Source organism: Microtus ochrogaster, linkage group LG9, assembly GCF_000317375.1.
Source record: "Microtus ochrogaster isolate Prairie Vole_2 linkage group LG9, MicOch1.0, whole genome shotgun sequence".
Lineage (NCBI taxonomy): Eukaryota > Metazoa > Chordata > Mammalia > Rodentia > Cricetidae > Microtus > Microtus ochrogaster.
This window is the reverse complement of record NC_022034.1, coordinates 35,203,485-35,230,538: the sequence shown is the minus strand read 5'-3', so window position 1 is coordinate 35,230,538 and position 27,054 is coordinate 35,203,485. Positions and strand designations below refer to the sequence as shown.

General features: G+C 37.2%; 1 protein-coding gene across 2 annotated transcripts; it reads right to left on the bottom strand.

The window, feature by feature from the left end:
- Positions 1 to 1,546: 1,546 nt before the first annotated feature.
- On the bottom strand, positions 1,547 to 26,633 carry Hsf2 (heat shock transcription factor 2). 2 transcript variants are annotated; one of them, XM_005363636.2, is made up of 13 exons: positions 26,422 to 26,633; positions 20,531 to 20,639; positions 20,260 to 20,387; positions 18,684 to 18,808; positions 16,255 to 16,330; positions 14,365 to 14,426; positions 13,221 to 13,308; positions 11,133 to 11,278; positions 10,467 to 10,706; positions 9,736 to 9,841; positions 5,433 to 5,486; positions 2,964 to 3,048; positions 1,547 to 2,509 (listed from the first exon to the last, which is right to left on the bottom strand). In XM_005363636.2, the coding sequence occupies exons 1-13, from the start codon at positions 26,512 to 26,514 to the stop codon at positions 2,214 to 2,216; spliced, it is 1,608 nt and encodes a 535-aa protein (XP_005363693.1). In that variant the 5' UTR covers positions 26,515 to 26,633; the 3' UTR covers positions 1,547 to 2,213. The 2 variants fall into 2 exon arrangements, with proteins under 2 accessions (XP_005363693.1, XP_005363695.1); XM_005363638.2 differs by lacking the exon at positions 5,433 to 5,486.
- Positions 26,634 to 27,054: the final 421 nt, after the last annotated feature.

Below are 27,054 nucleotides of genomic sequence, written 5' to 3'. Positions count from 1 at the left end.
GATCCAGACAGCCCTAGCTTCCTGGAAGAAGCAAAAACCAGCTGGTCTGACAAAAGGGTTCAGACCAACTGAGTCACTTGGGAAGGACACTGTCCAACCTGTACCTCCTTCCTTTTACATATTTGCTCTGCTGTTCAGTAATGTACAACATTTATACAGGAGAAAAGACCTGAATTCCTCTAAACAGATCAGGCCTAATCTTTTGTAGGTGGCACCTAGGATTAGTTTCATTTCCAGTTTGCCTGTTACTTTTAGCATTTGTCTAATCTGATATTTTTCTTTCAGAAAATTTAAACACGGCCTGATTGCTATGGGACAATGCTCTTGTATTGGTTTAATAAAATGCTGATTGACCAGTAGCCAGGCAGGAGGTATAGGCAGGGCAACCATATAGGAGAATTCTGGGAAGGGGAAAGGCTCAGTCTGCAGTCATCACCCAGACACAGAGGACACAAGATGCTTCACTGATGAAAGGACCCTGCAGGACAGAAACCTCTGCCAACACCTGATAACTAGCCAAATTCAGATATATAATTATGAAGGTTAAAAGAATTAACATTTATTTTAACAAATTCTCCTTTATATTAATACACATTTGTTATATCAATAAAAAAATCAAAACTGATGCCCAACAGCCTTTACAAACCTTGAATCCTGTTTATCCTAATAAAAGATATTTGTGTTACCTTTTTATGTTTAGCAGCTCACAAAATTATTCTATCACTGAACACTAAAAACTTTTAATAAACCAACTTCCAAAGCTCAGAAAATAAAGATGACTGATTAGTGTAAAGTGGGTATGCAGGAGAGCTGGGTAGCTCTATTATCTGATCTGGAAAGCCAAGTCTGTTCCTTTTATGAGTGAGGATTTTTAGAAGCTGTACCTCTCTGCATGAAGCCAGAGAAAGAATAGAGGACTGAACGAGGGATGTCAGAAAAGAGCAGGAAAATGCTAGACTTGATTTCTCCTGTTAATTTATTAGATCTCTAATTTAGTACATGGAAGAAAATTTCTAATATTGAGGTACAATATGGAGAATAATAGAGAATAATAGAGAAGTCTTGAAGTGCTTTACTACATAAATATGTAAAATGTAGGTATTAACCGCACTACTTCTAGCCCTCTCTGCCTGAGTGTAGACTTCTTGAACTTTTAAAGTACCCTAGCCTTTCAATTCTTGAAAAGGACAAGTTGATTTGACTCTCTTGTATCAGGGCAAATAATATAGGCATTTGGTGGCATCCACTGATAATGTTCCCATCTGATTTGCAACGAGAGGATTTTTTTTCTCTCTGTTCTTTATTAGAAACATAAAAAGCAAGCCAGTATACTTTTAAAACAAAGAACACTAAAATACAAGAGACTAAAAGTATCATATTCCCTCATTACTGCAACAATCTATGTTTTCAGATAAAGCACAAAGATCTTGATTTGAGTCACACTGAGATAAAGATGGATAACACATAGTTTAAAGCCATCTCCTTCCCATGAGAAGGAAAAATCATTTTATGTAGACATCACCTCCAAAGACGACACAACAAATACTAGTACTCAACATTAGTCATATTTATTTTACTAAATACCATGGTTTAAAAGAACCAACCAGAAAACATACTTAAACTAGTCTAAGTGGACAGGGTTAATGCAACTTGTCTCCACGTTCTGTTTGTGGAGCTGGAATCACTTCAAAGTGATTACTCGTGTATACTTGGCCTTTTTTGTTGAGGCATTTCTCTGAACAGAAAAGAATTTCTCTGAACCAAAAGGCATGAAACATTACAAGATACAGGCACTTTATGTTCCCAGTTTTAAAAATAAGCCTAGTTAAAAATACTTAACAAAAGTAACTAGAATAGAGTTTTCTACCTTTATTTCTAAACACTTTAACTGAATTGAAAATAAACAAGTTTAACTGGGATTAAATGGTCATATTTGCATATAAAAATCCAAATTACTACAATTGGAGAAAAATGGCCATTTGAATTCAACTTAATATATTCCAATAATGTGCATTAAAATTATACACCTAAGCAGCCAAGTAACATCTGAAAGCTTTGCAAGAGTGTGGTTAGCGAGAAAAGCAAAAGGTGCTTTTATTCCACAGTATCTGATTAAACAAAAAGTAATTTACAAAACAAAGTACCAAATGATACTTTAAAATAAATACTTCATCATTTTGATGAATATATACATAGAGTGTCCACTGGGGGGTTTAACTATCTAAAAGTGGCATATCACTATCCAGAGGTGCAGGAGCAAGTTCACATAAATAAAACAGCGTGGCTTCACTAGCTTCAGCTTCAGTCAACGGTTCCAGGCGAACAAGCTTACTCTGGGTTGGCTCTTGGTCAGGGTTGCTGTCCAGAAGCTCATCAACTTCAATGGGTTTATCTACAGAGGGTATAACTTCTGATGTCACTGTTGTAGTCCCCTGTTCAATAGCTGAAGCAGAGTTCCCATCGAGGAATGCGAGAAGTGGAAAGGCAGTATACTGGATAAGTTGTTTATCTATAAAGATCAGAAAAATATTTTATATACCCAAATAAGAAATTGTATACTTTATATCACTAAGTTTTAAAACATTTAAGCCAGGAAAGTTAACCTAATTTCAATTTAGCTATAACATTTGTCTTTTAATGTTAAAAAAGGCAAAAAATTCAAAGTACAGAAACCATTACCTCAGCATTTACATTTTGTTATGATACTAGAAACCTGAAACACCACCACGAAGTCAAGGCAGCAGTCTGTCTTTTGTATGGAGTTTGTTTTCTGTAGTGCTGAACTACAGAATTGTAGGACTGAATCCAGCGCTTTGCACATGCTACATAAGAGCCTAGCCCATTCAGTTGTTAGGTATGACAATATTTCTATGGTTTGCATTAAATTCTGTATTGAAACTCAAACAAACCAACCAAAATAACAAAAAATGTCCTACAGGAATTCAGACTACTTGCATACCTACCTGGTTTGGACTTGGATTTTCTTCCGTCTTCTGAAACTTGTTGAATGACAGTGCTCTTGGTAGTTTCTAATACCTTATTCTCTGACTAAAAAATAATAATAATAAGTTATAATATAAAAACTTGTTTTACATCTTTAAGGGTACCAAATTTAACAACTGATAAAATAATATCAACACATCTAAAATATACTGGAAGGGGGAGCACCAGAAAGGATGAACTACAGAGGAAAATCTCACTGGAATTAACCAGACTGGCTAAGAAACTTGTCCTTAGGGTTAGAATAAAGTACACAAAATAAAAGAGAAAAAAAAGCATTTCAGTACAGGATAGACAGAATTGTCAAAGACTAAAGACAGGAATAAATCAAATACAGGTAGTATCACATGCTAATGAGGATATAATTAAATATACATTTTAAACAGTTTTGATTAGAAATGCATTGCATAATATTCTTCATGTGACCAGAAGAGCTAGCAGAGAAAAATGCACTCAACAGTTGCAAAGCGTGACACAGTGACTTCTATGTAAACATCCCTGCTCTTGGAAGCCTCAACTGTGATGGCTTCTTCTTGTCCTTAGGTTCTTTAATTTCATTTCCGTTGATTCTTCAGGCACTGTCTTCTTCCGTTCTGATTCTAAGAGGACTTACATCTACAATGTTGCTAAGATGCCAGCCATCTTTTCAGCAGTGCTCAAACTCTGAGTTGCAGACGAAGCTCAATTACTTCTGATAATCCTAAGTACATTTCTACATGCTGCTTTATGTATGGGTTAACAAACACGGAAAATTCCTACATTCTTCTGGTAGAAGTAAAGCATAATGACCATAAGATGAAAACTAAACCATTACAAATATTTAAGTAAAAGTAGTTCATCATTTAGAAGTCATAATACGCAAATGTTAATACATTTTATTCTCCTTGAAAAAGGTATTTACCAAGGATGCTGCTGTTGGTACTCTAATCTGAGAACCAAGATTATGAATTTTACCATCCATGTTCTTATTCATTTAGTAGTGGCCACTCAGCACTAAGGAGTAAAAGGTATCCAGACTAAGAAAATATTATGTTACAGGTCCATATACCCTTGTCATGGGCAAAAGGATAAGTGATAAAAATACCAAATTTGCAATAACTCTGGAATCAGACTGTAATAAAACATCAGCCTTAAAATATATTTTTCATAAGATCAGAAAGCAATATGCAATTTTCTGTTTCTGATTATTTCTGAAAATTCTAAGTTTTTTGTTTCTAGAATAAAGAGGATTATCGAAGAACAATGACTCAGTTTTAGCAATAAACAGCAAAGCCTATCACTAAATTAAAATACGATGTGACTTAACACTCAATATACTGATAAAATATTCATACTTTAAGCCTAGGTAAATGGTAGTGAAATTCGGCTTACTGCCTGCTTTGATTTATAATGTCTATCAAAACACAGCAACATATTCTTATATGCATTACCCATACCTGTTTAACCTACAATTACAGCATTCACAGTTGTGACATAGAACACCCATAAAACCTAGTAGGTTTGGCTGTTTACAGAAATAGTGCACCGTATGTCAATAACCCAAACAATGCACGATGAATGTCCTACTCTACAATTTCAGAGATCCGAGAGGCTCTGCATCAGACAAGACAAACCTTCAAAATAGAGGAAAACTGGCCAGGTGATCTCCTTACACATGACAACAGAAAATTTCAACTTATCAACTCTATAATCATTCATATTTATTTGAGATGTGTCATTTTTAGATTAATAGGACAAGAATGTAACTGACTTCACTAATTCAGAATTTGAACTTGATTTGTTTTGTAATCAGTAAAAAAATAAAGATAATTAGGTATACATATTAGATATGGGGAGTAAATTAGTCAAGGTAATTAAGCTATATAAAAATAAAAATTTATAAGCATCTGCCATAACAGATTGTCCTTAAGAATCTCCTATGAATTTGCTAAGTTCAACTGGAGCTCCTATTTGTTGAAAAAATTCTTTTGGTTAATTAAAAAAAAAAAAAGCTTTATACAGGTAAAGCTCCTAGCCAGCAAAATTTGCCTTTGCTTTAGCTAGTTTTTAATTAATAGACCTAAAGAAGAAAAATGAACCAGTTATTTTCAACTGAAAAAGCTGAGAAATTGTTTATGGAAACAAAGAATATAAAATGCAGAAATTAAATTTTAATTATTTTTGTTTCAAAGAAGTATCTGAACAAGCCAAGGCCAGGTGATTTCCCAGCACTGAGGCCAATTTTCAGAGAGTGAATCCCACATGTGCCAGCAGAGTCGGGCAATGAAGATGACCCCAGACCCACCTAGTACTTTACTATCTCAATCACGCATTAGGTAAGAATATAAAATGTTTTCTGTAATTGAGAGTGCTACTGGTTTCTATCCATGTGTTCTAGGACTTTTTCAGATGTTTATAGCTATGGGTCCTGAGCAACATGAATTAAAACTTACTTTTGTATTATTGATGTAATCTGTGGGATTCATCTGCACAGAACTAGTGAAAAGCTGAAAGACCAAACGAGAAAGATGGTAAGTTTAAAAAATATTTTAAAAGATTTGTGTGTTAAAAATTTTTATACAACCATGTTGAGTGAAGGGATGTCACTCCTACACTATGAGATTTCCACAGATTGAAACAAGTTTGGAAAAGCGAGAAAGCAGAAAGAAAACAAAGGCAGAGCAAGCTGGCCATGCACTAGATGGAATTTTATGCTGTAAGGGTGTCTCTACTGGGCGCAAAGCATTTAAGATAGTTTCCCACAATTCCTATCCCTTAATCTCCATTTAATTTCATATCTTTTCTCTTCCTAAACGTCCTGGGGCATATGTAGCACCAAACGCTGTCTCATGTCTTGAAACTAGGCATTCCTATAATACCTGCTAATTACATGACAAAAACAGAACCTACTGGGACAGTGAAACCTAACAAACACATCAGGTGGAGCCTCTGACAAAACACCTACTTCATTTTATTTTCCACATAGCAAGGGAAGATGTTAAGTGTCAAAATAATGCCAATGAGTTGTACTCATAGCCCAGCCAACTCATAAATACAACTTTAAGTCATAAGCTTCAAAATAAGAATCATTGGCACCCCCCCAAAAAAAACCATTATTTCTGCTCTCTAGGAGCTTACAATCTGAAAGACAATGCTAACATTAAATAGTCTACTCATAGACAATCCAGTTTCACAATTAGTAGAGCTTAAACACACTAGAGAGCATGGAGAACAAGAGCAGAGGGAAGCAGAGACGCGGGCATACACAAGATGGCGCTATGTCTCAAGAGGACGGTCTGGAAGATAGTACTGAGTTACTACTGTAACACCAAGAGGTTACAGCATATTCTAGAAATGGTTAAGAACAACGCAAATAACAGAAGTTCTGACTTGAACAGTTCTAGACAAAAGTTTAGAAAAAGCAGTGCAAAGCCATTCAGTGCATGAGTTCAGGTTCTACCCCGAATAAGATCCCTAAGAATAGACTGAGCACTGAAACAGACATTAGGTCCGCATTTTAGAAGAATACCAAAGCCAGTGGTTCACAAATAATGAAATGCAGAAATCATAGTTATCACAGTTATCCTTCTTCTTTCATTCTCTCTCTCTCTTTTTATAAACCAATGAATGTATTGGAGTAGTTTATAAGAATACAGTATTGTGGGTGAAGGGTTACTTTCAGGGAAAGACTCCTTTCTTTAAAGACCACAGTTGTCAAAAGAAAAAAAAAATCCTTGGATCTCTTCCCATTTTATTTCCCTCTCTTTTCATATCACCCACTGACTACTGAAGAGGTAAAGAGCTCAAATCTTTCACGGAAGGTGACTATGACTATTCTAGAGAAGTTTGATGCAATTTTGTACCTACAGACAGGGTAGTACCTGAGTAAGGTCAGCAATGTTTTATCCCTTTCTGTCTCAAAACCCTATTCATTGACTTAGGAGTATCTCATACATACTCCAAGATAGATGGTACAAAATATACACAACCAATTCACATATAAGGGACTGACACAACTTCGTGAATTCTAAGGCTAAATGATTTCCTATTGACTCCACCCTGATATAAGAAAGAACTAAACTTGATAAAGAGAAGCTGGAACTCTACAATGCATTTGGTTTATATCTTGATTATCTTCACCATCCATTTCAGAGAACGAGGCAGCCAGGGGTAGATTTTAAAATTTATGACACTATAATCTAATTCATGAGAGAGATAAGTCTTGGTTGAGAAAAGTTAAAATACAAATTAAGGTAGTTTGTCAATGCTGTTTTGAAAAAAGTATCTAGTGATGAAATAAAGAAAATCAAAGTGATTATGGTAATATATATCCCAGGAAAGTTAATATTACTGTAAAAATTAAGAATGCTGTAAATGGGCATAGTTTTCAGGAATACAGAAAATTTTGGCATTGAACTTAAATAATCTAAAGACATACAGACAAGGCAGCCCAAAGTCATGGAGTAGGATTTAAGCCAAGTATTAAGAACCAGAGAACCAGAGATACATACATTTCAGAACAGGATAATGTCAAAATGTCTTCAAAGAGGAAGAACAGAAAGACAAGAAATAAGAAAAAAAAAAAGGATACAAAACGGAGTGCCCCAAAGTAGAAGACATCAGAAAAAAGAAAAGTTCTTCTGGAAATAGAATTGATTAGGAAGACAAAAGAAGAAAGATGTGAGACCCTCATACGGAAGACACATGGGAGGCAGAAGCTTAAATACAAGGCATTCTGTGTTATAAAAGATCTTGTTTCAAAAGCAAAAACAAATCCTCTTGTAGACTACTCCATAGTACTAAAATACAGCATTCATAGTAGGGTTAGTTATTTGTAATTCCTCCAATAGCTCTTCCTGTTAAGCATTAGCCCCATTTAATAAATGAAGAAACTGGAAAGACCACCTTTCCATGCTGGGGATGAAGTTCAGTTGATATTGTCTGAGTAGCATGCATCAAAGTCTGTGTTTAATCACCCCAAACTGTAAAGCAAAAGTAATGATCTAATGGTACATGTCTGTATCCCTACCACTTAGGAGGGAAGCAGATTACAAGTTCAAGATCATCCTCAGCTACACACCAAGTACAAAAATGCATGAAACCCTGTCTTAAAAAAAGAAAGTTAAGTTTTCTAAGGCCAGTTAAATATTAAGAAGCACTATTCAAACCACGTGGTGGCGGCACATGCCTTTAATCTCGGTACTCATAAGGCAAAGGCAGATGGATCTCTAAGTTCGAGGCCAGCCTACTCTACAAAACCTAGTTCCAGGACAGGCTTCAAAGTTACAGAGAAACAACCCTGTCAAACACACACACACACACACACACACACACACACACACACACACACAGAGAGAGAGAGAGAGAGAGAGAGAGAGAGAGAGAGAGAGAAATGAAAAGGGAACCCAAAACAAACAATATCCCAAACTCAGACTTTTCTAATTCAAAACAAGTCATCTTTCACCAGTCCAGCAAAAGAAAACTAAAGCAAAAAACAAACCCAGAGGGACAGAAAAAGAGAGAGACAAAGACAGACAGACAAACAGACACACACACCCAAGGACAGAAAACTGAATTGGGTTAAGGAGGCATTAAGTTATTTTCTCTAACAAAGGATACAAAACTGCAAAGAGCCACAGCTTGAAGCCTGGAGTACAGTGAATATTGAAGTTTGAATACAAATTCTGTAAATGTTCAACATAAAATTAAATGGATCCAAAGACCACAGAATTGTAGATAACATAAACGACTATATTTTAACACCCACATTCAGACTTGGGAATGGGTCTGATGGACTCAAAAAGGACTGTTAGATTATTGCTGTCAGGCTGAGACGGGTAGCACATGGCAGCTTAATTCACTTACCAATATCAGCATGGCAAGGAAATCTTTAAGGAGTGAAATATAGTCCTGTGTGGTACTGACAATTTGGGAAGGGTGTTTAAGCTATGTGGCAGACCAATTTTATGATAAGAGATGCAAATGATTAATTAACCAGAAATCAGACTGAAAAGTAAAAAAGGACTAATTCCTTTTAGCATCATTAAGAAGTTCTTAAAGTGGTAATACTAAGGATTCCTTTGATCTGAAAGAAAGTTCATTATAAGGCAAAATATTTCTTAGAATAAACAGATCTTAGAAAGAGAGGAAAGAACAAGCTTTGCGTAGTAGGACAAAGTTAGATGAATCTAGAAAGCTCTAGATAGGGTAACAAGAATGAAGAGAACAAAATCAAAATGGGTAAGAAGGTGTTTAGGGCCTGAAACCAGAGAAAAGATTATACGTCCAGACAATATTGGAGTTAAGTTCACACAGATGGTGGCAAAGACTGGAGAAGGGAATCAGACTCAAGACATACAAAATATAACAAATATAATGAAAGGTATTTACTAGAAAATGTTAATTCCAAGTATTAACAAGTGTCTCTATGATACTCTGTGACTAGATGTATCTATTACTATTTTCAAAGATACTTTATTCAATGACAGTTTATTCTAGAATAAAATATACATAGAGTAACAAATTTAGATAAAACTTGCATTTAGTAGTGGTAATACTGAAAAGAACGGGCAAGTGCTTCTCAGAGGTAGACAGTGGTCACACCCCAGTGCCCTATGTCCGCCTGTTACACTTCCTAATAAAAATCATTAAATAAGAAAAACACACAAAGTTTAGAATACAAAAAAGTATCAACTTTAAACAATATATATAAGTACACAAACCACCAGTATAGTAAAGATTATGCAAAGTACCTACATCAACCAGGAGATCTGGGTCTATGCTAAATTGTCTTCCTGAGAGCATGGCTTGGAAGTCCTCTAAACTACAATCAATGCTGTCAAGGTAATCCAACAGCTCAACCCTAAAGAAAAAAAATAACAATTTCATATTTATTAAGTATTCTTGTTCTTCCATTCCAAACCACTGCTGGTGATCTAGCCCTACAGAATCATCCTAGTGACTCTTAAGTTCTTACCAGCTCTGAAAACATCCCATTTAAGATTTGCAATTTCTGAAAATTGAGAAACTCAAGTCTTTTACACAAATTTAGTATTTTCAGAAAAGATGTGGTAACATAAAGGTGTGCTTCCCCTTTCTTCATCTCTCTACTCTAAAACTCCTAATATTCACACTTACTCCTGTACTATAAATGACTACACTTTTAATACAATCTGTCCCTTAAAAGAAATTACACTAGTATACAGAATTGGTAGAGTAGCACAAATACTTTCAAGAATTTTTAAAAATCTAAAGAACTGCTCAACAAAGTTCTAAGACTACCCACGGGACAGTTAGATCCCTTTGCCTATGAAGTTCAACTTTGATCAATAGAAAAAGAGAAAAGATGGGGTCAAGCATGTAAAAGGAAGATCACTGTAACACTATCATTATTGCTTTTGAATTTACAGAAATTTAATATCAACTTCAGGTTTATTATTGAACTAAATTATTAAAAAGTAATTAAAAACATCTAGATGAATACTCACTTTCCCAAGAGGTTAATGTTATCATTCAAAATGGAATCCATCATGGTCACAGGATCCTCTGAGGTTAGACCAGATGAGCCATTTATCTGGACTGCACTAGACATGAGGGGGCTGCTGCCAGCACTTCCCAAACTCAATGACTCTCTGGCTAGCTCATTCTGATCTGTACTCTGAATGACAGGAGCGTACTCGTCTTCATTGTCATCTTCAACAATTACAATGTCAGGATACTGGCTACAGCTAATCAGCAATATAAAAAAAAAATTACAATTTTAGAAAAGGCAAATTTATTTTCATTCTCTGATAAAATTCACAAAACACTGATTAAAACGTTTTCTTTTCTGGAATGAGTAGTTTAGACCAATTATGATAATTCGTAAGACAGAAAACCGCTAAGAATCAAGGAAAAAGGTTTAACTCCAAATAAAAATGATCTATTTTTCTATTCCCTCCCTCCCTCCTTCTCTTTCTTCCTCCCTCCCTCCTTCTTTCCTTCCTTCTTTCTTTCTTTTAGGGTTTCTCTGGTTCAATACTCCAAATATGAGAAAAAGATTAGTACTTCAAACCAAATATGGGAAAAGAATTATTTTTCAAAAATTTTTAATTTAGTCATTTGGTAAGAACAATGATGGATATTTTTCCAAATATTATCTAATGATCACTTACTTGGGATCAGATACAACATCCTCATTCGTTTCTGGAATAACTGGAATATTTTCTTCATCCGCATTATCATCAGTAACATCATAAATAATTATATCATCTGAAATCCGCTCTCTTGACTTTAAACCTTCAGTCCTACTATGTGGAACCTAAAGAATCAGGAGAAAACAAGATCATATAGACTACTACAAAGGATATCATCAAATAAACAAACTGGATCCATCCTACTTACTAAATGTTGAGCATAGCAAACAAAACAGCTTTGTCCTTTGCCCTTCTGGGACTCACATACTAATGAGTTATTATAATATCATTTTTACAGTTATGAAGTATATATCCATATTCTACTTAGCAACAAGTTACTTTATTATAGGAGACCCTGAAGATGACATGCCCAAACCGTGCTTCTATGAAGATCTTCAAATTCTAAAGAACTTTTATAGATAAATAGTGAACAGGTTCTATGTCTTCAGAAATTTCAAGTATAATCACGTGGCCACTGTACTGACAGCGACTGTTCTATCTGAACCTGCTGGGTCTAAAGAGGTTTTATTCTTAGTTATTAAATAGCTTCACTAAGAGACATAGAAAGCTTCAACAATTCACAGCTAAAGGCCACTTTGGCTATTTTACTAACAACTTGTTCTTTCTAACGTGAAGATGCAATTACAAAGGCAGTGTGATGGCCCAGGTTATTATGCAACTACTGAGGAAGCTGAGACAGGAAAATTCTGAGTTCAAGGCCTGCCTGGATTACAGAGTGAGTTGGTGGGATCCTATCACAAAATGAAAAAAGGTAGCTGAGGATATACCCAAGTGGCACAATACTTGCCTAACAAGCATGGCACTCTAGGTTCAACCCCAAGGATCCAAAAAAGGAAAAGGAAAAATGTATAGGTACTTTCAGGTCAGTTACATTAAAAAGTTCAATTACCTAAAAGTAAATTATAATGCAAAAATTTTTGAAGTTTGATATTAGATGACAAAGGTAAGAGATGTAAAGTGCTTTAAAATATTTAAATTCTAGTTTAAAAAATCATTTAAAATATATAAAACACTTGAAAAATACATAAATTTCAGTTAAACTAAAATGAACAAAAACCAAACCAAAACACTCAATTTACTTCTATAAGCCTTCAATCCAAAAATCAAGTTACATCTACTTGATTTAGAAAAATAAGTGGGTGAACATTGTAATATAAAGTTAATTCTGTTTTGTACCAGAGAGCTAAAGATAAATAAAACCTCAACTGTTCAGTAATAAATCTGACACAGTATTTAAAAATCCTAACATTCAAACTAACAAGAGTGGCACAGCATTTTCCTTGCTGTGTAAGAACTTAGATTTGATCTCTAGCACTATCAAAAAAAAAACAAAAAAACAAAAAAAACAAAAAAAACCCAGGATTATCAATCAGAGAGCAGTATCACAAAAAGAGGCTTAGACTAGTTTGATGGTAGACTACTAGGCAATTAGAAGTCTATAGAAAAACAGAAGTATATAAAAATATTAGAAGTTGCCAGAGAAAAGCACCCTAATCAATACATATTTATCATAGAAGATAAAAAGGAACTAGGCAGCAGGACTTCACACAGTTGTATCACACCGTGATAACATCATCACACTTTAATTTATACAAGATCACAACAAACGCCATTTGTTTTATCAATTTCAAAAGTAACAAAAAGGCTGTACTGCTGAGCTATAGCTCACTGCTACACTGCAGGCCTAGAAGGTAAAAGGCCTACATTCAACCAATCCCTTGTACCAAGGAGGAAGTGACACTGCAGAGTATATAAATAATATCATTTATATAAAATTTAGATATATGCCAAATGAGAACAGTATTCCTGAGTCCACACACATTAAACACCCATGGCAATAACAAATACTAAAGCTTGGAAATAACAACTATTTGTAATGATGTATTTCTTAAAATTACTCTAAAGCGAATAATGAAAACGTCATGCTTTAATAGAGCTGGGGATGAGCACTTACATTATTATTCACTAAACGTCTTTGACTGCATGAAACACTGCCATAATAAAATTTAGTTTGAGACAATAAATATAAAATACATTAAAATTTACTTTATGATGGTGACTATCAGTTGGTTCTTTGACTATGTGCTGATATAGATTCTTCTTCTGAGCTCCATTAGTGTTTAGAAGAAGAGGCCTGTAAATAAGAATATTTATGTAATTCCAAAAGAGAAAAAAAATAAAAGAAATTTAAGGTTTCTAGTAATTTGCTCACAACACCTCAAGCAAACTTACTTAAATGAACAAAAACCTCCAATAAAAATACAATAGAAATTCTTCAGAACTACTCAATTCCTTACAACATACACTTAGTTTTTTAAAGTGGTATCTTACAATTAAAGCCACACACAATTATATACTGCCACAAGACCTTGGCCTTCCAGGTCATCTTTTTTCCCTTCTATCTATGCCTTTTGTCAATTAGTCTTTTGGTTTTTGTGTAACAATGGCATTATGAGCTAACATATTTATAAGTAATACAGCCTATCATTAAGATTTTAAAAGATTGGGTCAACTTATATTTAAAATAAACCAAATAATATTTGGTTCTTTCCCTTCCTCACAACAACAAATGACATAATTTAAAGAGTTCTCCTCATTGAGACATAATGCTACTTTAAACTGTCAATATGAATGAAATTCAATTATCAGTAAGACCCTTGAGTCTGCAAACTGATCATCTAGTCTACCTTACTTCTCAAAAAAGCATCAGCATGAAGCTGGGCATAGAGAATAAATCGGCTGCATTTATCTCCAAAATCAGTAAACCTGTGAGCATTAATATGGCATGAATGCAAAAGTCACTTCTATTTACGTGACAGGCCATGGTCAAGTAAAGGTATCAACGTAAAACCTCAACCCTTTTTTAGTACATAAAACTACCTCATGCACAAAATTACTGAAGGTGTAATTACTTTAAGACCCCATGAAGTATGCCTAATACATAAATAAATTTTGAGTTCAGACAGAAACTTTTAGTATGTAAATATCCCAAAATATGAAGAAAATTACAATCTCAAAAGTGTTTACTTTCCTAAGCATTATGATATCACTCTTGAAGTGCTAATATAATTTAACAAGCAGCAGCTGTGCTTTGGTACCAGATGTATACTCAGCAAACACAGGTAGTCATGATTAAACACTAAAATGTTTGGAAGGCAAAAAAAAAAAAAAACAAAAAAAAAAACCTTACCTTTTACGTTTTAAACTCACAAGTTGATTATTCTGAACCAATGTAACAATAAACTGGACAATCTGAAAGGAAAATTTAAATAAAATTTTTTCATCAAAGATTCTATTCACATTATATCAAATCTTTTTTTTTTTGTTTTCTTTTTAGATATGGTTTCTGTATATAGTTTTGGTTCCTCTCCCAGAACTAGATCTTGTAGACCAGGCTGGCCTCGAACTCACAGAGGTCCGCCTGCCGACTCTGCCTCCAGAGTGCTGGGATTAAAGGTGTGCATCACCACCACCCGGCTATATCAAATCTTTACATATACTTTAGATCATTATTCCCCACTTTCTGCCTACATGAATTGTTCACAATAAGTGATTCTAAACACACACCAACTAATGCCAAGTCATTGTAATTTCTCACAAATTAACACTCGAGATTTGCTGTTTTTATCAGGAAGACTAAAGTGTGATGCAATGACAGAGAAACTGGTGTTCGATAGCTAATTAGAGGCAAAATTACTAACTCAGAACAGATCATAAACTTTCAGGTTCGAAAGAGTGTACTGGCCAATCTTATAAATACGACTTTTACAATACAAATACGCTTGCCCAATTAACAGACAGTAAATTTTAAGCATCTGATTAAATTTAGAGATAAATTTATAAATAAACCTTATTTTATAAGCTTGTTTCTTTAAGTAAGATATGGCCCAGCAGCACTGTTCTAGTATGTTCTTAGATATTTAAGTCATCAACCTCACTACAGAAATATCCAATCTAAATTCTGGTGGGGTCCAGCAATGACTGTATTAACTAACAGTTTAGCCTTCTAGGTATCATTTATTAGAACCCCTCTGGCTTAGGGGATGACCTAAAATTATATCGTCAGCTTCCTACTAAAGATGTCAAGTGAAGACAGTCGGTAGCAACAAGAAGTGCTACAATGTCTGAATAAAAGCCAAGTGATTGGAGAACTGTTTTAGACTCTGTAGAGTTTTATATCTTATAAAATTTAACATGATTAAAATAGAATCATCAACTAGGTTTATTATATAGCATATTCAAAGTTGAGCAGAAAAATTGGTAAAAACCAAAGTTCTGTTAGTTAAATATCTTTGCTTTTGAATAAAACAATGCAGATTAACAGGTTAATACTTAAGCAAAATGCTGTTTTGTGAAAAATATGAACAGAGCTTTTCATTAAGCACTTAAAAACACCTGTTATTTTAACTCAATTATCCTTAACAGGGCCATGCATTAGAACTGCCTACAGAAGTTTTAAAAGCACACATACTTGAATGAAACACAGAATTGAATTCAATTACGTCTAACCTTAATGCTGTTTTATTTTACAAAACCAGCACACTATTTTGATCATAGGCCCAGTGTGACAACTGCTATTACTCTCTGCCATAAGCCTTTCACTAGATCCAACTGTCATTCATAAGCTTATTTTTAGCTCAAGTGCCTTTTCAAGCAGGAACAAGATTTATCTCTCCCTTACCCTTCCCTCAAAGAAACCTGTTGCTATGAGTCCAGTTTACGCATAAGCAAAAAATAGATATCATAATTACTCCCATGTTTCTCTTCTTAATAGCAAATGGAAGCTGGAATGTAGAGATTAAATGACAAGGACATACTGCCATGGACAGATTCTAATTCTTCCATTAATTTTCAGCTCAGTATCTTAAATTTATTTTGTTATTTTTTAAACTATTTTTATACTAGGTGTCCAATTACAGCACACACAGAAAAAAACATCGCTGAATTCCCAATTTGGCCAAATGACTTTAAAACTATGCCAATCAGAGAAAACAGCAACACCAACAAAATAGTCCAGACAGTAAAACTGTCTACCTATCAAGCAAACACAGAGTACAGTGTGGGCTGGGAAGCTTCTTACCTTCCTAATGACTTGCTGCTGCTGTGCGTGCTTTGCTCTTAATTCTGACACCTCCTTCCAAAGGGACTCGTTCTCACTGTATTAAAGTTCATTTATAAACCAAAACAACAAAGATTTTGGTCAGAAGATCAAGCCACATGTTTTAATCAAGAAATCCAGAGACCTTAACAACTCAGAGGTGGAATAGCCAGGCAGAGGTAGGAGAAATACAGGTTTAAGAGCAGCTCAAGCTATATAGTGAGACCTTGTCTAAAGAACAAATACTAAATAACTAAGCTTCTCCTACGCTCTATTTCCTTCTTTTTTTTTTAATTTATTTATTTATTAAGGATTTCTGCCTCCTCACCGCCACCGCCTCCCATTTCCCTCCCCCTCCCCCGATCAAGTCCCTCTCCCTCATCAGCTTGAAGAGCCATCAGGGTTCCCTGACCTGTGGGAAGTCCAAGGACCGCCCACCTCCATCCAGGTTTAGTAAGTTGAGCATCCAAACTGCCTAGGCTCCCCCAAAGCCAGTATGTGCAGTAGGATCAAAAACCCATTGCCATTGTTCTTGAGTTCTCAGTAGTCCTCCTTGTCTGCTATGTAAGTCCGGTTTTATCCCATGCTTTTTCAGACCCAGGCTAGCTGGTCTTGGTGAATTCCCGAAAGATCATCCCCATTGTCTCAGTGTGTGGGTGTACCCCTCGCGGTCCTGAGTTCCTTGCTCGTGCTCCCCCTCCTTCTGCTCCTGATTTGGACCTTGAGATTTCTGTCTGGTGCTCCAATATTTCCTTCTTCTCAACTGTATTATCTACTAGTCACAGCAATACTTGTAAAGAGCCTTAAGATCCATACTTGCATGCATAAAGTGGTAAATAATTTACACCTTTTGATAACTGGACTTAGTGCTTTTTGCTTAAAAATAAAGTTAAGTTTAAGCAGGATGGCAAGAATATACAGATTTGGTAACTGTTTCCGGAAACAAAGGGAAGAACCCTGACCAGCACATGACGGGTTCTGGGGACTATGCTTAGTATCTCATGTGTACGAACCACCTAAACTTCCATAAACACTGCTAGGAAAAAAATCACAATCTTACTATAAAAATGGAGTGAAGGACCTTTGCCCAGTATCATATAGATAACTGCAACTATTAAAGTAAATTTAGTTTGTTAGGCCCTAAAGTTATCTGAAGATCTGGATCAAACCCTCTATGGAGGCAAAGAACATCTCTAAGTCTTTTTAAAGAAGGAAGTCCAATAACTTACCCAATAGCTATAATTCTTTTCCCTTTGCCTTTGTAAAATCAAAACTGCCATTATTAAAATTGCCAAACTAATAAGGATAATTCGACTTATTAGCTAATTTTAACTTCTATTAGAAGTTATCTTCCCTTCAAGTTATTTGTACTATTATAACAAAAAAAGGCAGATTCACACATAGAAGCACCAGAAAGGGAAATAGTTTTTAATACTTACTAAATAATCACTGTATATTTTCAAAATCAAATTTAAAGATGCTGCTACCTGTCTACTGAGGCAGAAGATGGTTATCTCTTAAGAGCTAAAGAACGACTGAATGATCAAATCTTGAATTAGCTTACAGGATGCTACTAGCAGAAACAAACAGAGCAAACAGCAAACTAGTCAGATAAAATGAGTAAAATTGGAAAGTTTAAGGCTTATTCAAACAAGGAATCCAAGTCCAAAGTCACTCATGATGAAAACATTTGAATCAGGAATAACTTAACAGCCCAACTGTAAGATAGATGGTGTGAAATAACTACTCTCTTGCTATTAAGAAAATGCCTTGTATATGTAAGAACAAAACATACCTACTCTATAAGTTAACAGCGTGTCAGCTGAGAAATACTACTAAATAATGTCGTGAAACAAGTTATGTTTTTGAAGATAAGAGGTGTGTGTAACCCTCTCCTGGGTCTGTGTCAGGATCAAGTAGGATGAGAGTGTGAGTGAGTGAGTGTGTGTGTGTGTGTGTGTGTGTGTGTGTGTGTGTGTGATTTCAATGCCCTACTTTTTCCTAATAGACAGACCACAATGACATATACATTTTAAAGAAGTCATTTATGTATGAAGACCATAGGAGAACTAATCTTTGCTAAACTATTGACTACACTATCAACCAGTTATATGTGATTTCTAAAGTGCCCTCACTTCCATGTGAAACCATATACCATAGACTAATCTATGTAGAATTATTTACTACATTATCTTAAAGAGCTGCCATTTCATAAACAAGGCAAGCTTCATGGCAACATTATACATTCTGACAACCATAATTAAAGTCTACATCTACAAACTAAAAGTAAAGGGAAGTGATACAGAAAACAAAACAATGAGAGTTAAAGTGAAACACCAGACACTCTCCAAACCCCAACACACACTCCCCAACTTCCTTAATAGTAGAATTATATTTGGAAATATTTTTACCTTTTTAATTCTGAAAGCCTGGACTCAATAGTTTCTTGCTTTATCTGAACCTTCTGAGCACTACTTATAATTTTTGTTAAATCTTCCTGACGAATTTTATTTTCCTCTGGTTTTGAAGATGAAACCTTCCAAAATACAAATTTAAAAAATTAAATATATACTATGCCCCATGACTGTAATTCAAAACTTCCTATTATGAGAAATCTCTGTATCCTATTAAAGAAGTGAGATGTGGTTATAATTTCTTGATAAATTCTAGAGCAAGAACAAACTGCATAGCTTAATACAAGAGAAAGCAAGGAATAATCACTTAATTTTTCCCCTTTCCCTAGTCTACTTAGGAGTAAGTCACCATACTAGGATGAGCAGGAATATAGGGATCTGTAGCACAATTGATAAAAACCCAGAGACAGTAATTGGGGTTCAACCTGAAGCCAGAAAACCAAAACAATAAGACACTGGCTCTTAGCTCTACCTCAGTCCAAAATGGCAAGCCTGCCTCCAACAATCTCAGAATGAGACTGTGTCTGTGAGCTGTCTCCTCCCATCTTATATTCCTCTCTAGTGCTGGGATTAAAGGAATGCATCACCCGGTTTCTATGTCAAACTAGTGCGGCAACTGGGATTAAAAGTGTGTGATACCACTACCTGGTCTATACGACTGATAAGTGGGGCTGTTTTACTCTCTGATCTTCAGGCAAGCTTTATTTATTAAATTACAAATGAAATATCAGTACAAATATCTTTTTTATTCCCTCTGTCAATTGAATTTCCTATCATTTCCAAGTCTCTTTATCACATCATATTCCATATTAATTAAAATTATGTAGTAATACAGCTGCATGTTAGGTAATTTTCTTTCATGGGCTCTTCACCTTTTGTTTTTATTCTGCGGTATTCAGGACTGAACTCAAGGCCTTGTGTGTGTTAGATTAAGTAGACTTACATTTCTAGCCACTGGGCTATAGGTAGTCTCCTGCCACCTTTTCACCACCACCTCCCACTTTTTAGTGACAGGAACTAAAGGAAGAATTTTAAGGTACTAGAAATGCTCCATCACTGGACTATCTATATCCCCACTCTTTCTTTCTTATGCACCTCCTATGGATTTACTAAGACATCTCATTTTAGCAGAAGATAGCTGTTTCTTTTCTCTGCAAACCCAAGAGTAAGCCCTCCCTTGACAATGGGTAACTCTACCCTGTCACATTTCGTGAGTGTTTTCCTCCCCTCCCTAAAGTGAAGACTGTACTACTCTCAGCACAGCTGAGGCTGAAGTAAGTGGTCGGGACAGATGAACAACTAATCAGAGATTTATTAGTTTAGTTCATCTCTATAAGGAGTATCTCTGTATTTCTTCACATTCATTTTCATTATCTATATATTTGTTAGTAGTGATGGTTACTGAGACAGAATCTCACTCCATAGTCCAGGCTGGCCTGGAACTCATTATTTAGACCAAGCTGGACTCCAATCTACAGCAATCCTCCTGCCTCTGCCTCCCAAGTGCTAGGATTACAGGTCTGTTCCTCAGTTCTATAACCTCATTAACGCATGCCAGCAGCAGCTCACCTACCTTCCTTTTAATGTTCTCCAGCAAGTCGTCTTGGCCTTGTTTGAAGTAAGGATGCTGAAATTCAACAGGGCCATCTCTTTCCTGTTTTATAATTCCAGAATCGATATGTAATACTTTACGGAAGCCGTCTGACAAAGATTCAAATTAACATACTAAAATTAGACAACTGAAAAATAAAGCTTATACAGAAATATACATCATTATTTTAGTGAGAAAAACTGGCTTAAACAGAGGTTAGTAGCATTAAAGGCAAACCGCTGGTCATACTCACACATATTTAGTTGTCTCACAAAGCTGGCCATGTTATTATGTTTGAAGTACTTGGGAAGAATTTCTTTTGCAAATCTCTGCTCATCCAAGACCAGAAAACTTTGCCCATTCTAAAAACCAAACAAAAAGCCCACAAACGTCAATCAGCTAAGGTCCTCTGACAAAGTTATATATGTGACTCTAAATAAACCTTTCTAGATATGTTCAGACCAACAATCTATTTTTGATAATGTAACAAAAAGAATCCTGTAATTACAAGAACATTTTAGGTATCAGCATCAAACCAAAGGCTGCATCAAACTCTGTGGAGAAACATTAAAAGTGTGTCTACTAAACAAAAGGCCTAATATGTAGACAGTACTACTAAGTTATTTTAAAGCTAAAGTAAACTGACAAAAACAAATTGAGAAATCACTATTTTACCACTATCCATAACATCTGTAAGTATTACACTGAAAAACTATGAAAGAGCTTTGAAAGATTTCTGGTTACGAGATTAATTCATTGAATAGGGTGTGGTGCTGGTGTCCGGATTTAGAACACTATCTCCAGCACCCACCCCCTTTTACTTTCTAAAAAAAAGATACAGGCAGAACACTTAGGCACATACAATTAAAGGCAAAACACTTAGGCACATACAATAAATATCTGTACATACACAGCAAATATGACTGGTGTTTGTGGAGGTGAAAATACTTCAGAGCCCGTGGAACTGAGTTACATGTGCATCAGCATGTGAGCTGGGAACCAAACCTCTGTCCTCTGCAAGAACACATGCTCTTAACTTCCAAGCCACCTCTCCAGCCCTTAGTTTCTGAGGCAAGGGTCTCATTAGATGCCCAGGTTGGCTTAGAACTGCAGCCCAGGCAGGTCTCAATTTTGTGATTCCTGACTCAGTTTATGAGGAGCTACAACAGGCTACATCACCACTGCCACAGGCCAGGCTGGCTTCTAGACTAATATTGAGAAAACAAGATACTCATATGTAAACAATACAGTTGACCTCTTACCTGACATCATGTACAAAACTTAACTCAAAATAGCCACTAAAAACTATACACATTAGCATCAAAGATCTGAATCTTGCCAGGCCACTATAGTGTGCATCATCAGCACTCAGCAGGCAGAGGCAGGCAGTTCTCGCCAAGTCCAGAACAGCCAGGGATGCAGAGAAACTTGTATGCACGCGTGCACGCGCGCGCGCACACACACACACACACACACACACACACACACACACACGAGGAAAATTTCACGATGTTTGATTTAGAAATTAAGTCTTGAATACAACACTGAAATACAGGCAACGTAAAAAAATGGGACCATATCAAGTCTAAAAACTTCTGCATATTGAACATCGATAAGCAGGAAAAGCTCTCCCATAGGATAGGCAAAGGATTTGTAAATGAGGTATGAGACATATATCAAAAAACAACAAAAATCCAATTAAAAATAAGCAAGGACTCTGATTATCATTTTCCAAAGATTCAAAATTGCCAATAAGTGCATGAACGATGCCTGACATTCACAAATCATTAGGAAAACAAAAGTTAAACAACACGACACTACTTCCCAGCAATTTAGAATGGCTTTATCAAAGAACTATAATGTGTTAAAGGTGTGAAGGAATTTGAGTCGTGACTTGATGGTGGGACAGACGATACTGTAGCTGTTGTTGAATACAGTACAGCAGTCGCTCAAAACAAAAAACAGAAAGAACAGACTTACCAAAGGAGCCAGTAATTCCTATTTTATATAAACACTCCAAAACTAACAAAGGACCAGAAGAGATACTGATACCTCATGATCCCTGTAATATGTCACAAAACTCAAAAAGTGAAAGCAACTTAAGTGTCCATCATCTAATCAATGGATGAACAAAATGTGGTACAGAAATACTGAGAAATATTATTCAGATTTTCAGGTAGAATTTGACATGTGTTACACAGGTTCAAGTATTTGAATGGTTGGCCCCCAGTTGGTAGAACTGTTTGGGAAGGACCAGGAGGTGTGGCTTTGCTGGAGGTGTGTCACTGGGAGGTGGGCTTTCTGAGGCTTCAGAAGTCCATACCAATGTGGGTCTCTGTCAAGAACAATGGCACTGGGTTTTGATCCTACTGCACATACTGGCTTTGGGGGAGCCTAGGCAGTTTGGATGCTCACCTTACTAGACCTGGATGGAGATGGGTGGTCCTTGGACTTCCCACAGGTCAGGGAACCCTGATTGTTCTTCGAGCTGATGAGGGAGGGGGGCTTGATTGGGGGAGGGGGAGGGAAATGGGAGGCGGTGGTGGGGAGGAGGCAGAAATCTTTAATAAATAAATAAATTAAATAAAAAAAAGAAGTCCATACCATTTCCAGCTAGCTCTCTCTGCCTCTTACTTGTGAATCAGATGTAAACTCCTAGCTACTGCTCCAATTCCATGCTGGTGTGACTGCTATGCTCCCCATCCTTATGGTCATGGACTCACCTTATGAACTGTAAGCCTCAAAAAGACTCTTCTGTAAGTTGTTTTGATCAAGGTGTCTTATCACAGCAATAGAAAGTAAGCCATAATTTCAGTTTGGAAAGATCAAAGTTATGCTACAGCTGGGCAATGATAATGTAATTGTAATATAATTGAAGTACACATTTATTTGATACATGGCTGAAATGTTTGATTTCACCTTATTTTAACAAAAAATGCATTTACTAATATAGAGCTAAAATGTTTAATTTGTTTTCATGTTATTTTACAAAAAAAAAACTACACACACACAAAGGTGATGGTATAAACCAGCCAGAAAATGATTATTTAATAAAGATGCTGGATAACTAATGAATGAAAAAAGTGAGATTTATCCTTCAAATTACCCCCAAAAGTTTATTCCACATAAACTTAAGACATGGGAAAGAAAAAGTACATTTCTCTTCATAAAATATGTAAAAGAAGGCAATTTGGAACCACAATAGAGTAAAATATCCCAATAATAAATAATCTAAACACATGGGACCTTTAAATATTAAAATGAAAGAATCTAAGGAAAACAAATATAGCATTGTAAAGTTAATACTCCTTTAATCCAATACATTAAGTATCTCAACTTTAAACTATCTTAATTTTCAAAAAATTTTTAAAGATGAAAATATGCAATTACAAGAAAAAGGTAACTATATACTTGTTATAGGGAACTCCTATAAACAATAAAATATTAATAAAAATCGACAATACAAAATTTTCACAGAAAAGGAACCCAAGAGTCTAATAAATAGAAGAAAACTTTAGAACTCACTAATTACTAACAGAAATATAAATTAATGCAAGGTTTTTTTAAGGAAATATTTCCTACCTACCACCCTGAAAATCTCCAAGAATGGTAATATTCTCTTTGAGAAAGAGATGAAGTAACCAAACACCTCATGCACAGCTATCAAGAGGGAATGCTGGTTAGGTCACAGTGGGGCTGGAGAGAAGCCTCAGCAGTCAAGAGCTCATACTGCTCTCAGAGAACCCAGTTTGGTTCCTACCACTCATGTGGATAGTCTCATGATAGCCCATAAACCCAGCAAATCTGACTCTCTCCCCTGCCCTCTACAGGTACCTGCAGTGTGTGTGTGTGTGTGTGTGTGTGTGTGTGTGTGTGTGTGGCGTGCGCATGCTTAAAATAAAAATTTTATTTTGTGTGTGTGCACTTAAAAATAAAACCATTAAAAAAAGAGAGAATAACGTATTTCAGCTGTCCATCTAACAGCTTAAAATGTTACCTTTCACTATTGGCACTGCTTTCTGGAAAAAAAATCTGTGACAGCAAAACTGAGAGAAATCTGTCCTAAGAAACTAGAATTAGCTCCAGATAACTTTATCTAGAACTTCCTACTAGTTGTACAGGGCAACACTTTGATATAAAACTAAAGAAAGTGCCAGGCTGTATAAAAAGTACACCGCAGATAGTGGGAGAATTTGGAACTCAGAATCTTGTTAGGAGTCTTCTCTACCCTGCATACACACAGCATTATAGTCCCCAGTAAGCCTGGAAATACCTATAAAAGGACTAGGCTCATCTAGATGATCTCTAAGACACTTTTCAAATAGTATTCCATCAGGGCTATCCAACCTTTAACATTACAATATGACCAGATAGGCCACACTCATCGTTATCCCAGGACACCAGTGATACCATTCCAATCAAACCCATTACATTTTGTAGCAGTTTCACTGATTCAAAGATTATGAACTAATTGTACCTCTAGAACAAATACCCAACTGAGTGTACATTTTGACTGTCCTATGGGTGTATTAGAAATAAGCAGTTAAAATACACACGGAGATAGATAATGGGATGAATAAAAATACTTCAGTTAGAAGTAGTAAGACTTCAAGTTAAGCACTGGTTTAAATTCTCCACATTTCAAACCATTCGAAAGAAAGTTATTAAAATGTTTTGTCTAATTTGAATTTATTAGACAGGCTTTCACAAGCCTAAGGAAGTTCAATAAACTTAGCTTGGTGGGGGAAAGTGTTGCAGCCCAATTTCTGACGAGAAAGTACAGCTGAGTAACAGTCTGTACTGATCCAGTCTTGTCAACCTTTAATCCTCCCGACTGACGAATAGCATGAGACATCTGTTTATTTTAAGTACCTGCTTGTAGTTGCTTTCCTTATTTTCACATCTTTGCACCGATGTACCAAATTCACCAAATACTTAATATACACAACCTGCAGGGGTAGGACACCTAGGTGACAATACTTATACAAGAAAAGGAAATTCTAGAAGTTAGTTTAGAAGACCAAAATGACACTAATACTAGGCAAAATTCAGTGACATAGTTGTCAAGCTATCAGATATTCTATTGTTCGCTATTAAAGGCAAGTAAAACTGAAAAGAATAGCAAAAAGGAACACAGAAACGAAGAGATATCATTCATCTTACACTTAGCAAGTGCTAGGTGTTAAGCGGTTAGTTTTCACTAACTCATCTCAAAAACTGTAAACATGAGAATAGCCACGACTAGGTGATCATCTACAGTAAGAGCGGCCAATCCCCTTCAAAAAGCCATTCTGATCATCTAAGAACTGCGCCCACTAAAGCAAAGGCACTAGTGACGCAAGCAATCACTGGGCAAAGAACCTTTGTGTGGAACTGGGGGGGGAGGGAGGGTTCCTTGGGTCACCTAGGCAACGCATCCATCTTACGCATAACTTAGACCAGGCGAGATACCGGGCTTGATTAAGGTCATCTTTATTTATAAGTAGAATCTGGATGAAACTGATCATGGCAGCCACATACCACTCCGCCAACAACCACTCAGTGAAATGTAACGACTCGTTTTTAACTCCCCACTAAGTTACCAAGCATGGTCTACTGCCACTTTTCACTAAAATAACCATTTAAAAAAGAAGCCGATTAAACAAATGGTCCAGTCTCCAAACAATAATTGGTCAATCTCTACGCAGTTTTAGTCTGAGTCTGTACATTTTCCCTTTACCCTGACCATCATAAAAGATCCCCCGACGCGAGGGCGAGCAATCCCCGCCGCGGAGGTGATTTCCTTAGATAAGACCCGCGCGCGCTCACCCACCCGCCCGCTCGCCCGCCCACGGCTCCGCGAGCGACCTCCGCGCCCGCAGCGAGCAGACGACGAAGGATGAGTGTGCAGAACGCGCGGTTGCGGGGCCGGTTCCGAGCGCCCGGGCCGGCCGGCCGGCGGGACCGTTACCAGGGCGCCCCTCCCCCACCGCGGCCCGTGCGAGCGCAGCCGGCCGGCCGGGCCCGGCTCGCGGCTCACACAAAGCCGGGGGTCCGCGTGAGGAGGGGGAGGCCGCAGGCCGCCGCCGCAGGCCGCGGGAACCACCGAGCCCAGCCCAGCCGGTTCGGCAGGGACACCCGGGGCCACCGAATCCCCGACTGTACCTGGCTCCAGGTGATGAACTCATTGGTGTGGGTTTCCTCCACCAGCGTCCACAGCTTGCTGAGAAAAGCCGGCACGTTGGAACTCTGCTTCATTGTTAGCCAGGCGCGGGGATTCCGAATTCTACTCCCGAACGCGGAGGTCGCTTCAGCTGCGGCTTCGGTGGCGGTGGTAGCGGCGGCGGCGGCAGCAGCGGCGGGGACGGCAGCAGCTGCTCCCCGAGAAAACGCACCGCGCAGGCGCGGCGGCTGGCGGGCTCCGCCCCCCTCGGCGCCGCGGGGCGTGCAGTGAGGCGGGGGAGACCCCGCGGCCGCACGTGACAGACAGGGGTTCGCGGCTCCACCCCTGCGCTCCGCTCCTGCGCCGGGCCTCGGAGAGTCCAATCCAAAGCCTCGGGTGCAGCACGGGGCAAAGCGATTGACTGCTGCCGCGAGGAGGGGTGGGCGCAGGAGGGGTTCCGCCTTCTCTTTTACCTTTTAGGCAGGCTGCTTGGTGAGGGAACGAGGTGGGGACCAGGGAACCCTGGTTTGGTGGATTCACGTGGCCAGCGTCCGGGTGCACGGGCTGTGGCTGGCCGAGGGCAGACCGCCCAGGGACCGTTGACTCAGGAGTCCGGCCCGCAAAGAGTCATTTGC

What these genes read in the sequence shown, in the direction of transcription:
- Hsf2 (XM_005363636.2), bottom strand. Translation starts at nt 26,514, where the DNA reads ATGAAGCAGAGTTCCAACGTGCCGGCTTTTCTCAGCAAGCTGTGGACG. An exon ending in ATTACATCAATAATACAAAA is followed by an intron (nt 3,049 to 5,432) that starts GTAAGTTTTAAT and finishes ATTATTTTTTAG; the next exon opens with TCAGAGAATAAGGTATTAGA. An exon ending in AAAATCCAAGTCCAAACCAG is followed by an intron (nt 2,510 to 2,963) that starts GTAGGTATGCAA and finishes TGATCTTTATAG; the next exon opens with ATAAACAACTTATCCAGTAT.